The sequence below is a fragment of the Python bivittatus genome, unplaced genomic scaffold (genome assembly GCF_059951505.1).
Source record: "Python bivittatus isolate LINGU-HERP-01145 unplaced genomic scaffold, Pbiv_v1 ctg000840_np1212, whole genome shotgun sequence".
Taxonomy (NCBI): domain Eukaryota; kingdom Metazoa; phylum Chordata; class Lepidosauria; order Squamata; family Pythonidae; genus Python; species Python bivittatus.
The window spans coordinates 14,940,019-14,955,351 of record NW_028277113.1 but is presented as its reverse complement, the minus strand read 5'-3'; the positions used below and the strand labels follow the sequence as shown (position 1 = coordinate 14,955,351).

The following is a 15,333-nucleotide window of genomic DNA, read 5'->3' as shown; positions in this document are numbered from 1 at the left end:
AAGTAAAAGTACAGAAATTCAATGCATCAAATATGAAACGATACTCTTCAACAAGCTAAAGTGCAACTTTATCTTTTTTTTAATTAGAAATACAGTCTCACAAATAAGTTTTGCTTTTAAACAGGTAAACTGGAAGACCAGTGCCATCAAAGCAAAAGAGAGAATATGCACACAAGTAAAAAGGTTTTCCCTTCTTGTTTAGGTTATACAATGAAAGCTGGTTATTAGATTTGCTCCAGAGGATTCAAGGTGATGAGACCTCTTTCTTTGTCCCATGTGACCTAGAAATCTCTATCCAAGAGTTAAGCTACCTTGTGAAAAAAGCAGAACAATGGAGGGGACTCAGTGGTGAAAGACGAAAGGTGAGTAGAATGTTTGAAATAAACTTTCCAAGATGTTTGTTCTGGAATGTTTCAGTCCCCCCCTCCCGCTAATGGAGTTAGGCTGCAAGATACTTGATTTAATTTGAATGATGTTATTCATGCTAGAAGAAAAATAGTTGGTGATTCCATGAGTTGCTGATTGATATAAGTAAGCTAAGCACATAAATTAGAAATGTTCTTGAAAGGGTTTCTCAAATGCAATTTCTTCCAGCAAAATGCCCATGATTTTTTAGATATTGCAGTCAATAAACAGCATTATTTGGAGCGTGTATAAACCACAGGATTTAATTCAGGGGACTACTCTGGAACTTCATATACAGCCTAATTCTCTCCAGACTGAACTACAGATTGTTCAGTCAATCCAGTGCCTGAATCCAAAGAAAGATTTATTGAAATAGGAGCTTCATTCATCTTATTGCCTAGCATGGGAGAAATACAAATGTCTGTAGCTTTTTTTCCCCAGCAGAATGAGGCAACATTTGTAGACAAACTGAGTGAAACATGCCAAATTTCATAAAAATAGTTGCTTTTAGAAATAATTAGATTTTTTAAAACTATGCTAGTTTAAAATCTCTGTTGATTTTTTAGAGTGCTTCTAAGTTGGTTGTGTGGGATTGGGAACAGAATTCACCTTGGTTGATCTTAAAAAATGAAGCAAGATTGAGCATATTTAATGCTAGAATGGAAACCCCCAGGATTATCATGGTTGTAGACCAGAGATGGAAGTAAAAAAGAACTATCTTGGAAGAAAGCAGTTGCAAATCACTTCTGTACTGTTGCCAGGAAAACCTCAGAGTATTTCTGTATGGAAGAAATATACCACATTTCAGATAGGTAGCTTGAAAGACTTTTGTGAAGGAAAAACACATTACTGTAATAAGGAATGCAGTAGAACTGATTTTTGAGAGTTGAATAAATACATAAATATAAATACACAAGAATTGAATGTTCAAATGATTTATTTGGAGCAATTGGCAAATACATTCTAGTACAGCACATGCACAACCCCCCCAAAATGGGTATAAAATACACCATAAATCATATCCATTGAATGGTTTACTCAGCTATAGATATCAATGAGTAGATTAGGGAAAGATACTCTGAAGTTCAGTCAGGAACTACACAGGCATGGCTGGGTCCAGAGTGAAATAAGCAAGAGTTGCTTAAGAGATGGAACCATTCACAAGAGTTTGTTTGCCTATCAAGCAAATATCAAACAGTGTGTGTGTGTGTGTGTGTGTGTGTGTTTGTTTGTTTATTTATTTATTTATTTATTACATTTATATGCTGCCCATCTCCCCCAGAGGGTGACTCATAATAAAAGGAATCAACCCCACCCATTCCTGTGCATTGGGGCTGTGTTGGAGCTAGGTACAGCACCCTCTGTGACCATCAAATTCTTTGCTGTATTTCATGAGCCAGTGATTTTCCCATGCCTGGGGGGAGGGGGCAGTGATGAGGGCAAGGAAACTAAAGGAGTAATCATGAGTTCTGATTTAATAAAATTACTGCTATTATGAGGAATCTACATAAACCTCTGTAAATCAACCTCCCCAACCATGAAACCATTAAGATGTAGTGGGGCTGAATCTTTACAGAGCCAATCCTGGCTAGAAAATCCAACTCCAGAGGCAGTCCTAATGCATCTGGAGCTGGAGAAGACAGCTGTAAAGTTTTATCTGAGGGAAATCAATTGTTTGATAAATAGAAAGACTCATTTAACACTGCTGTTCACATTTGTAGCAATTTTTCCATTTCTTCTTTAGGGACAGTTTAGACCCTGGAAGAGAGGGAAAAAATGTACGCATCAATTGAACAAACATTCTATAGTTATCCATAGGCATCTGCAGCAAAATAACACAAAATTATGATATATTTAAGGAGTCATCATGACACAAATCCCTTTCTTAGTACGTAAGATGTGGCTTTTGTGCCATCATGTCATAATGCAGATATCATCACTTGTCTCCTTTGCCCCTCCCCCCCCCTCCGCTGGGATGTCCCATGCCTTTCTAAAATGATTAGGGCTTAAAATGTTGGTACTGTATATTCCATAGGCCAGTTTTCTCCAACCTTTTGCCACTCAAATATGTTGGGCTACAACTCCCACCTAGCAGTTTTGGAAGTAGCAGTTGAATAGTTGGGGAAGATTGCTCTAAACACTTTTCTCCCTGCTTAATAATTGACAGATATTTGAATATGTGATATTTGCAACCCGTTGTCCTTCAGTGTGACTGCTGACAGTTGACAATATTTAGTAGTTGATTACAAGAGCATTTAGTATTACTTAATAGCTTGTAGATTTTTCAGACTTTTGTTTAAATGTTTTAATTTTCCAGTTAATTTTCCTATATTGTAGAGGAAACTGAATGCACACTGAGTTTTTTAATATTCTTTCTTATTTATATTATATTATTTTATATTATATTAATGATATTACATTAATTAACATGTGTATTTGTATGGAATGACAGCCAATAAAATGAAGTACAGCTAGCTCATCTTAACAAAGCAGCACCCAATCTCAAAATAGCTAGTGTCCAAGGGTAAGCTTGATAACACCCCACATGTCTTAAGCTTCAGTCTAATTTCTAATTGGGTATGATGGTAGAATTATCCATAATGGCAGTGCTCTGTGTAACATATCTCTTATCAAAGGGATAAGAGTTACTAACATACCTGCATCCAATAATTATAATCTGCAGAAAGTGGAAGAAACATAGGAAGTGTTGTTAATTATTACGGAGATCAAAAGGCTTTTTGATTGTGTCCCCCAGATACAGGAGCTCCCTTCAAAAATGCAGGGTGTCTCTCCTATTCTGCAAAAATTTGCACAGTTGGAGGATTCTGGAACATCAGTTCTTTCTGTTATTAGAACTACCTTCCTAAACTGCAAATATGCAACTCAACTCCCTTCTCACATATCCAATGTTTCACTGTCTCTTAAATGTTGAAGGCAATCCAAAGTAACATTATAAATTAAATATGGTATGGGGAACATACCAGGTCTAGAGAATTGTTGGCTTCAGGACTGTTGAAGACCAGATTGCACATATTGATGAACTTTCATGTCCTCATGCCACACTGGAAATCAACAGCTTGTAGAATCCAAAAGTATTTCCATAATATAGGTTGGAATTCAGTAGTTAAATATCCAGTAGGAAAATGCAGCTAGCTAAATAAGTAAGTAAGTAAGTAAGTAAGTAAGTAAGTAAGTAAGTAAGTAAATCCATCCATCCATCCATCCATCCATCCATCCATCCATCCATCCATCCATCCATCCATCCTCTACACCCTGATAGCTCGGTGTAGAATTAAAGAATTAAAAACAGGGACTCCCAAAAAATCAGTGGAGCAATAAATGCATATTCCGTAAAAGGTGAACACCAAAGGAACAAGGGCAAAACAAAATAGTTTTAGGGTAAAGAAATGTAAATATGACCTTGAAAGGAGAAGCCATTAAGGGAGGTGAAACAGCAGCTTGTTGTTGTTGTTCAGTCGTTAAGTCGTGTCCAACTCTTTGTGACCCCATGAACCATATTGCGCCAGGCCTTCCTGTCCTTCACTGCCTCCCTGAGTTTGCTCAGTTTCATGCTCATTGCTTCAGTGATGCTATCTAACCATCTCATCCTCTGCTGTCCTCTTCTCCTTTTGCCTTCAATCCTTCCCAGCATCAGGGTCTTTTCCAAAGACTCCTCTCTTCGCATTAGGTGACCAGAGTATCTGAGCTTGAGCTTCATTATCAATCCTTCCAATGAGCAGTCAGGATCGATTTCCTTTAAGATTGACTGGTTTGACCTCCTAGCAATCCAGGGGACTCTTAAAAGTCTTCTCTAGCACCACAGTCCTGCAAAAGGAGAAAGTGTGAGAAAGAAACTCAAAATAGTCCCGACTTGATTCTGTTTGGTATGAGATGGGACGGAGAGAAGCATTTCAAGGGTCTGTTATTGCTGTATACCCTATAGCAATAAAGCGCCATTCCTGGAATCCTTATGGCGCCTATTTCCTCACCTGGCCCTCTTTGAAGCTACTCTTAAGACTGGGGTAGATTAATGTGTGTCCTTTAAAAACTGCTGCTTAACTGCATACTTCAAAATATGGGTAATTGCCTTTTATTAAAATAATATATGCAGCAGGCACAGATACATTTCCAGTATAATGAGAGTTCAGGGTTTTTCTCTTTGTTGAAGTTTGATATGATTCAGAACAGCAGTTTGTCATTGATGAAAAGAGAGCCACATTCCAAAAATGTTAAAAAAATGTTTTTAGTTTTATTTATTTGATAGGAAAAGGGTTACTTTCTGTAGTCAAGAATCACAGTGTTGAAGTCATTTTCCAACATGCAAATGCTTTTTCCCTCCATCATTATATTTATCACATATAGTGATAATAGGCAACAAACAGCTAAAACTGGAACTAATCTTTTCAACTCTGGTGTTTTTTGCATCCTTAATTAGACAGCATAAGGTTGATATGATTAGGTCAGGATATAATGTTCTCCATTAAGCCACATTGTAGAACATGTATTCATGGTTTGCCCTTGCAATTAAATAATGGGACAATGAATTTTATATTATTGACCCAATTATTCCCCCATGGAAAAGTATATGTTTAACAAATTTGTGCCTTAGGACCTTCATTAGTAGCAGTAGGATAATATCATTTTGAACTACACAGATTGCAAGTTCTCAAATGTATTTATGGTATAATTGTTGCTTTATGTTGGGAATTTTGAATGCAATTACAGTGCCTGTACAAATTTATTAATTTACTCACTCATTCATTTTGATGTGTGGCAAAGGTTGATCAGAAATCTTTATTTTTCTTTCCATCATTTGAAAAAATGCAGTGGGGGAAAAAATACAGCATCTTTCAATATCAAAGGACCTGGAGTGTCCACAAGTTATGCTCAAAAAGGTCAAGACGGCAGCCACAATGGTTTTATGTGCACATTGCAGTGACCATATTGACTTTTTTGACCATACCCTATGGATATCTATGTAAAAAACAGACAGCTACATTTCAGTATGGAGTACCTGCCCTGCATGCAGATGGTTCCAGGTTAAAGACTCAACATTTCCACAAATGGGAGAAAATCTTTTATCCCAAAACTTTGGGACCAACTGCTACTTGTATCTTCTCAGTGTAAAGCTCTACTTAAGTAGTTCTGTTCCTATATAACAAAAATTATAGGCTGGGTTTTTTTGTTCTGTTTTTTTGGAGTCCTCAGGCTGCATTATCTCAAGGGTGTATTGCAGAACTCAATACTTGTTCATAGCTGTTTCAGCCTTAGAACATACAGAAAATATAGTCACAGGGAACATACACCTGGTGATGAAGTTCATATGTGAATCACTGACTTTGGCAATAAAATAATAGAAGTGAATTTAACAATACTAGCACTTCAATTAAAAGATGTATGCCTAGTAGGTACATCTCAATGTCTTTGAACAGATTCATACAATACAGCTTGAATATCATCCCCACAAAGATCCCATGAAATTGTTTTTGGAAAACAAAATCAAATCATGGAAACATTAGTTTAATGGGAATAAGAGTAATTTTCTTATTCTAAATGGCATTAGAGGAAACGTTGAAAAATTAGTCAGCAATAGGTTTTTTGAAAGGAAAATGTATTTGTAATTAATTTAAACACAAGATTTTGGGGGTCTGTAATCAACAGAGTTTTTTGGCACTTCACAGTAACCTACATTTCTTCCTCTCAGGCCAGCTTATTAATATATTAATAAACAAGTCATTAATATTTATTATTTAACTGCCATATATTTATTCCTCTTCAATTATGCATTGTTACTTGTTAATAGTTAGGGACACAGGCCCTGCACTGGAAAAGGAGCATAATTTTGCCTTGAATGCCTCCCATTGCTCAGTTATGAGAAATACTGTTATGTCAGAGCATGTTTTTTTTTCTAGGAGAGTACTAAGGAAGGTGAATAGCATGTTTTTGCAAAAAAGGTCACTAATATTAACGTCTGGAAATAATAAAAACAGATTCAAGCTTCCCAAGAACATTGCTTTAGAACAAATTCAGGAACACTTGGAAATACCCCATTGATTTCAGTGAGTCTATTCTCACTATATAGCTATTTTGAGCAGGGATTCACAAATTCTTTGGCATTAGGTATTTATTTCATTACATTTCTATTCCACCACAATCAGTTTGACTCTCAGCAGTTCAAGAGTTGAATACCACACCCCACCCCACTGAAGCTATTGTGCCTTTGAACAAAAAAAATCATTTTGGGTTGTAATTGAAAATAAGCACTTAAAAAAAAATGAAAATGCAATTTAACAAAAATATCATAAAAATAAAACAAATTTGCCATCCTCCCTCCTATTAGCCCCTTTACCTCTGCCAATTTTCTTCTTAGTCCATTTAATTCTTCATTGAAAAATACTATTTTTCATGCAGATTTCTTTTAAGAAAATCACATTCTTATGTCGGTCCTTGGAATTTCTTCACCTCACAAAGCTCAGGTGCTCTCCTTAGTTTTGGGAACCCCTGATTTAGAAGCTGACTTCATCCATGCAGTTTTCTGGGCAATCAGATGGTCATGGTTTGTCCCTACCATCTTTTAGGACAGTGTTTTTCAACCTTAGCAACTTTAAGCTGTATGGACTTAACTCCCAGAATTCCCCAGCCAACTTTAAGTCCACAATGCTTAAGGTTGCCAAGGCTGAGAAAAACTGTTTTAGGATATTGGCTTCCAGTCTAGTTTACACCTCTGGAATTGCCTGGAAGATTCCACTCCAACTACGTGCTGAACTTTTCAAAGCCAGCTCGCTGTTGTAACCTAGCTAGGTCTGCTCTCAAAGTTTACTTTTATATGTAAGCTATAGTAGATGGGTTCTCCAATTCTGTGTGGGAACATACCATGTGGACATCCCACATAGGATGAGGGGGTTTTGCATGTTGTTTTCCAGAGCTTTTGCAAATATTTAATGCTGTGCCATGCCATGACTAGCCAATCTTTATTTATTTATTTTAGGGTTTTTTTATCCCGCCTCTATTATTTTTATAAATAAAACAAGGTGGTGAAAATACCTAATACTCCTTCCTCCTCCTATTTTACACCCAACAACTACCCTGTGGGGTGAGTTGGGCTGAGAGAGAGCAACTGGCCCAAAGCCACCCAGCCGGCTTTCATGCCTAAGGTGGGACTAGAACTCGCAGTCTCCTGCTTTTTAGCCTGGGGCCTTAACCACTAGACCAAACTGGCTTTATTAATGGGCTTCACCAGTTTACAAAGAGAAAAGTCAGAAGCAGGATAATCAGGACTGAATGGAAGATTGTGAATCATCTGAGCTATATTAAAAGCATACGAAAAACAATGTACAGCAAAAAACCACTTCTGTTTCTTTCCTTTGCTTTGTTTTTAACTTCTACAGCAGCAGAGTCAATGGATTTATTGCAAAAATAGTATAACTTTCTGAAATAACCAGATGGTTTTATTATCTGATTTCAATCACAAACCCAAGCTTTTGGATTTAAAGGAGGTAACCGAAACCAGAGCTTACACGGGTAAGCTTACATGGGTACACTTCTAGGCGATTCTATTCCCATCCAGTATTCTGTATCAACTATCAGTCTTTATTGGGTTCACTTTTTCTCTTCTCCTAGGACTGGGGAGATCCTGGTTCTTGTCTATTCTCAGTCGTGGAAGCTTACTAGGTGATTTTAGATCAATCACTGTCTCTCACTCTAAAGTTCTTCTTAGGATTCTTGTTTGGGGGCAAATTGAAACAGAAAGTCCTGTGTATGATGACTTGAATTCCTGGATCAAAGACATGTAGAAAATTAGCAAAGAAATAATGCATTTAATCTTGCGTATGGATAGTGGCATTTTGGCTTCATTAGCAATAGCATCCTTTTGTGAACTCAGGTATCAAAGAAAATAATTAGTAGTAGTGGTGTTAATAATATCATATAGTTTATATACTTCTTTAGATTGGTCTAGTCTGAAGGAAGAACTTTACTCTTAATTCCCATTGCAGTGAATGGGATTGTTAGCATTGATTTCAGCTGAGACTAAACAGTGACTTCTTTTTTTTTCTGGTTTGGCATACTGTTTATGCATTTGCTAAGGTGCTTCAAAGAGTAAATAAAGGAAAATAAAACACAAAACACAAACATACAAAGCCAGTACTGTGAACAGCCCTTTACCAGTGCTGGCTGGTGTTTGCCTCTGGGCCCAGAAACATAAAAAATAATAATATTAAGAGGTAAGAGAGTATCTCTGTGAGGCACCTGGAATTAACTAGATCAGTGTGACAATATCTTTGGCATTGAAGTCTACAGACACATTTTGTTTTACATCTGTATATAAGAGAAAATAGAGATTAGGAGAAGAAAATTAAATACAGGCCAGACCAAAACCAAGGTTCATTTGCGCATAAAACATGTTAGGAGAGTGCTTTAAAAAAAACCAAAACTATTTTAACAGATGTGGGACACACAGAGGTCTACTTTAATAAATTATCCTAATGAAGAATGAATGTTATCCAGTAATGAATTAATGGAAACAATCTTGCAGATTTCAGCGGTAGCATAGCCAGACCCAGTGCAAAGTTGGTGGCATGATTTTTTTTGTATGAATCATCGAGCAAGTAAATAAAAATAAAGTCCTAGCCTAAAATGGCTCTATGAAATAAGCCAACCCATTGATCTCTGCATTTCATATCAGATGATTATATGGCACAACATTCTGGAAGGAAAAATAGAGAAAGAAGAGAAAGAGAGGGTGACAGAACAAACAGCTCTTAGGAACTGCTCAGAAAATCTTTACATTTGCCACATGAAATCTGATACATGGGCAGTGCAATTGTTCCACACTGCAGTCTCAGCCAAAATGAAGTATTGTGGTGAAACAACAAGACATTTTGTTTGGGGAAAACAATTGTGAACATCAAGACATTTTTATTGCTTATTAACATTTCCAGGAAGACAGAAATATTTAGGCTTCCAAAAATTTGGGAGTAATCTGATAAAACTAAAACTTTAAAAAATTCTAAGAAGAAGATTAATTATGTAAAGCAGTGATGCAGAAGAATCTAATTAATTGTCATCTTGCCAGGCTTCTGATTCTTATACCTAGGAGGGAGGTGTTAATTTCCATAATACTTAAGCAGATATGCAAACTATTTATCAGAGCAATTTGGACAGCTGCAAAGAAGAAATGTGCCCTGCTTTGTACGTGTGTGGTTGTATTTTGTAGTAATTAATGAGATGCTCTACTGACATGAGCTAATAGCTTTTGATCATGGCTGGTCTGTTGGGCAAATGAAACATTTGTTCCAATGCTGGGATCAGCATCAAAGAAGAAACTGCAAGAAACCTCTTAGAATAGGGCTCTAATGCAATATCCCTGGTTTGGCATACTTTTTCGAAAGTATATTATTACCATTTTAAATATGATCCTTTGATATCTTTATGATATTATTTCTGATCCTGATACCTTTTGTTCATGGCAGATACTACAAGGTTTAGCATAACTATTTTAATGATTCTTGAAATGAAGTAAAGTAAATAATTACATACATTTCTCCCCAACCTCATGTTTAGTCTGTTGATGGGCAAACAATAAAAACAGCCTGACTTTTATTTTGCAACATTTCACTGAAATGTCTTTTTGTTATAAGTTGTTAGAAGAAATAACCCTGTGAAAAGCAGGTTTTTTTAGTGTCACCTCTATGCAAGCAGTTGTGTTTGCTCAGAGGCTGGGCTACTCTACACATTTCATTTCATATGATCAGACATTATTATTTGATTCATAGGCATCCTGTTCACAGAGATTAATTAGCAAGCAGGTTTGAAGTGTGCAAGTGAAAATATGATAATTAGTTTTCTGACATTGTTAACATCTCAACACTTCAGGTGGCTTGAAGTTCTTCATTTAACAGAATTGCTCCAAGCAGAAATACCTTCATGGAAGTTCTACCTGATCGATGGTCTTTCTGGGCTAGCTGCACCAGAAAGGAAGAAAAGTTCTTGACTAGTTATGTTGCTATCCATTAAGAGAAAAACTCAAATATTACAGCAGAGGCCCAAGACCTCTCCCCAAATCTGGGGGGCTACCCACAAACAACATAAACCAAGTTATTAGCAAATGGCAAAATGTTTTAATATGAGAAACAGGGAAGCTGTTAAATACATGCCTGGAGGGTCTTCACAGTAACTGCTGTTATCTTGAATTACATTTAGTTACACTATATGGATAAATCAACCTCTCTCTGGCAATAGCTATAGCTTTTTCCAAAGAAATTCCAGTGATTTCCCTGATCTAGTCTGTTCATCTTATTCATTGTTTCAATTTTTTCTACTCCCTTCAATTGGCCAAGCACAGTAATTTTTTTTCTGCTCCATCATCCATTTGCACTGCATGCCCAAAGTAGGTCAACTTCTGTCCAATGGCGATGAGCTTCTGGGTTAACAAGCCATGGTTTGAATATCTGGTATTCTGCACTGATATATAAGTAAGCTTCTGTTTGCTGATCAGAATTGATTACATCAATTGATTACATCAAGAAAGCAGTCAGTTTTTCTTCTTGTGCAGGACTGAGTGATGATTTCTGCAATCCATGATTATCTTTGTAACTGTCTCTAAAGCCATAATTCAAAAGTATATAACTTTTGCTCTTTCTTAATATCCATCTTTCATAACCATACATATAAAATCATTGCTTTAACTGTTCTAATACTTATTGTCATAGAAATACCTGCCAATTTAGTTATTACAGGTTCATTTGAAAGGTATGTTGGAAAAATAATCAGGTGCTCTGACCCACCCATTAGCCTTAAGATGTTGCACATATTGGTCTTATCTACATAATAAAATGACTTTCTGTAAATAAAGCAAAAGTATAATTTTTGCTGTCTTCATTATATATCTTATATTAGCTATCTGATCTCTTTAAATGGTTTAGTTGGTAGTTTGCTTGCACCTGGTGCTTCCTTATTTCACAGCTGGTCTACAGCCTGTTGTACCTCACTTTCTAGTGAAGTCAATTCCTATAACATATTCTCTCTCTGCAAATGTTTCTTCCATTGTCTAATCCTGCTGGTAAAGAGTTGTAGTATACTGTTTCTAACTTCTTTTACCTCATTTGCTTCTTCCTAATCTCTCCCATGATTACTTTTCTGTAGTCCTACCTTAGCTATAAATTTTCCTGCAATTCTCTGATCTTTAACAAACATGTCTCATCTTCTTTTTCTTACTTTTTTCTCTTTGGTGATATTCCTGATTAAGATATCTTTTCGTTCTCTTCTTTTGCTTGATGTTGAAAGTTGGCATTTAGTTGGCATATGTCCTTCTTGTTGCTCAAGGCTGTTGTTTCTTTGTCTTTCCCTGGCTATCATGATAGCTTGTCATAAAAGCCCTTTGATCTTTGGGAGAATTTTTTTCTTTGCTTTCAGCTTTCACAGTTTTCCTTACCTCTTCCCATAGCTTCTCAGAATTTCTTTGGCATAAATTAAACATAGTAAATATGTTCCTCACATTTATTTTTGTATTAACTACATGACCCTCAGATTGTATTTTGCTGACACACCTGTTTACTTTCTAAGTTTAATCCAGATATTTGATACCAATAATTCATGATCTGTTCCATACTTCATAACTGTAAGTGTCCTGAGTAATTGCATTCTATTTCTCCACCTTCTGTTTCCTGTTATGTAGTAATTTTGATTCCCCTGTTCATCTGGTAATATCCAGTTGTAGAATCTGAATTTATGTTGCTAGAAGCAGATGTTGGTAATGAAGAAAGGATTCTCTTCACAAAGCTCTTTAAGTATCTTCTGCATTATTATGCTTATATAATTCAAAATTGTCCTGTAATTCCAGGTTTTCCAGTCACCCGTTTGTATTATATCCTTTCTAGATGTTGCATTTAGTACTTTTGGTCATTTGCCATAGAATTCCTCAGTCTTACCATTGTTGCATCTACAACAGGAGTGTACATTTGAATAATATTGATGTTCTTTGGTTATCCACCCATTAAAATAGATATCCTGTTGTTCATTGGGTAATGGCTGAGTTCATATGTAGCAATGTGCTTTTGGGGTATCATTGCCCTTCTGTTCTTTATATAGTGTGATACTTTAATAGTATATTATGTAATCACAATATAACCATAATATAACCAGTCCAGCTAAGTTCACATATTTCTAAAGTATTTAGTTTAGCACACTTCCTTTCTTCTTGAAAGATTTCACTTTTTCTTGGACTATGCTTCTTACATTCCATATTCTATTTGTCTGCATCCTTGTAAAATGAAAATCTCTTCTTTAGTACTGGCACTTAAGTGACCTGACTTTCTTGTGGCTTTGATCTGGCTTCCTTATTAGCTCAAGAGCTATTCATAAAAGTTTGATTTATTTCCCACTAACTAGAGGTCTGATTTCCAACTTGAGAGTCTTCTCATCTGACCCCAAGACTTCTTCCATGTTCTCATTCTTTTCTTGGCAACAATATAGAATTTTCCTATTGTATTTTCCAGTTCTTTCTTCTCAGCTGGACAGCAGCACATGTCTTCATTCCATTAGTTTTACTCCTCCCTTTTGACCTTACCAAAATGGTAACTCTTCCAGAAGCTCCTGCTCCTGTTAGCATTACTCTCAGGATCAGTAAAGCTACTGAACTCTCCGGCTTCTTCAAGACAAAATCTTCTAGGAAGAAATTGCATCATTATTTAATCAAAATTATCATACTTAATGTTGACTTGACTCCACTCACTACTTTTTGTAATTCCATATGTCACTTGAAGGTCAAGTGTAGGGAATAAGGAAACGTCTACCAGAAGATAGAATTAGAGCAAGTTGGATATTGGAGAAGTAGGTTAAGAAGCTGTAGTGATTGAGTCAGGAGGTAGAAAGCACAGAAGCAGAAGATCCACAGCAAGAAGGGGGAAACCTCATAGAACAATCTGAGAGCTGAAGAAAGGATTCAAAGCAAGAAAATGCCAGTGTTTCCCCACCTTACCTTATAAGGACCCTTCCTGTCCCTATCCTTATTTGTATACCATCCCTTTAAAAATGTTTGGCTAAAGAGGTGGTGTAGCAGTGGTGGAGAAAGCAAGAGAAAAAAATGGAAGTAAGTCAAGAAGAAGACAGGAAGAAATATCATTAAACAACTTGTTGCATATATCCCCAAACTTTCAAAATGTATTTTTAAAAGAAACTGTAAAACTTTGAAATCAAAAGTTGAAATATTTAGCACCAGATATTAATTTTAACCCACCCTGATTTCCATTCTGAAATAGACTCCTTAAAGTCAAATTACACAGTCAGGCTGCAATACTTTCCAAAGACTAACCAGACATGTAAAAAACTGATGGGATGGAGAGAAGAGCAGAGAAAGAAGCTGCTCTAATATTTATGTTTACATGGCAGAATTTTTAGGAAGAGTACAGGAAAGCTTTCAGATTTAACTGAATTAGTCTCTACAAGATCTCATCCACCTTTCAAGTAGTATCTAGGATTTAGAGGAATAAAAATGTAATAACTGAATTCCATCATTTTTAGAAACATAAATTCCAGCTGTTGCTTGGAAAGTTGAGAGGGAAAGATGGGAAAAGGATATTTTGTACCATTAAATCACATTAAATTATAAATTCATTGTCTTTCAGTTAGATTAACGTTCTCATGAAATTGCACTAGATCTTCTCAAAATTTCACAGGAAACCTATTTGTAAAAGACTACTGCATATGTACTGAAACCAGTGAAGAAGATACAAACACAATATCTCATTGAGAACCGTTATTCAGATTAACAACTATATTTAACTTGTGCAACAGTATAGCAGTCTGCAGGGTTACATTGGCCTAACTTGAGCCCACAAGTTTTGTCTGTGGTCTGGTTTTAATGAGCCTTGAAAAAGTTGCCTGAGGTTGGTAAATCCCCTGACAAATGTTAAACAGCTGGAATAAACAAGCAGTTTTACTTGAATGCATAAAATACCCCACATTTTGCTCAAAGAATAAAAGTAAATGGAAGTTATCTGATATTCTTGCCACTAAACCCAACATGAAAATGCTGCTGTTATCGCCTTTTTAGGCCACACAGCTTTATTTCATTCAGAGATCATCAGCTTCATGTTTTGTCCTTTTGTAGTTTACTTTGAAGGTGTTCACAATCAGTTTAGTATAGATATTAGAATATGACATAAACATTTGTAATTTTACTATATATGCCAAGAACTAAGATCCATTAAATGCATTTCTGCACAAATTCACATATGTAAGATTGTGCTATGAATGAGATTCTACAGAAAGTATTAGAACATAAAAGTAGACCATAGTCTTCTGATCCTGATCACGGATTGGTTATAGTCAGATATGTTTGCATTCAATGGCAGAATCCAACCTTGGTTACAAGTTCAACCAGAAATCTTCCCAAAAGCAACAACTGCAAGGATCACATAAGTGTTCCAAACTTATGATTCCCAATTTTTGAGAAAATGGAATTATTGGGGTGGGGATCAGAAAGTTTTTTGTATCCCTAATAGTGTGCTTGGGGGGGAATTGTCCATAGTTGTTTCTGATTGTTCCTGCATCTTTCCCCCTGTTGTCTGTCATGTTTTAACTAGTCTTTCTGAGCACATGCCATTTATCAAGGATCTTATTAGCAGGCTGGGCAACTAGGGTGATGAGCATATTTGTAAATTATCCCAAGAGTTAATTAAGACCTAGTTTTCCCATCATTCTACCCTATAGAACACTTGAATTTGCACACTTTATGAATGTTTCATGTGAGAGTCTCAAGCAATTAACACTTGAATCTGTGCCTTTTACTTTTTGTTGCTACTCACTATAGCATGGTTCTCTAGCAGATGCCCGGGTGCAAACCTTAACAGTTATATCACACCTAGGGGAGAAAGACCCTCATAAATCCTTACTATTATTTACCTGAGACTGATTCAAAAAAATCTGTCT

At 36.1% G+C, this 15,333-nt stretch overlaps 1 protein-coding gene across 1 annotated transcript in view; it reads left to right on the top strand.

Moving 5' to 3' along the window:
* Positions 1–15,333, top strand: part of LOC103049107 (uncharacterized) — a 164,786-nt gene that overhangs the window by 133,787 nt on the left and 15,666 nt on the right. Inside the window, 1 exon segment of the mRNA XM_088130906.1 lies at positions 203–362. Coding sequence (XP_087987032.1) covers positions 203–362 — 160 coding nt within the window.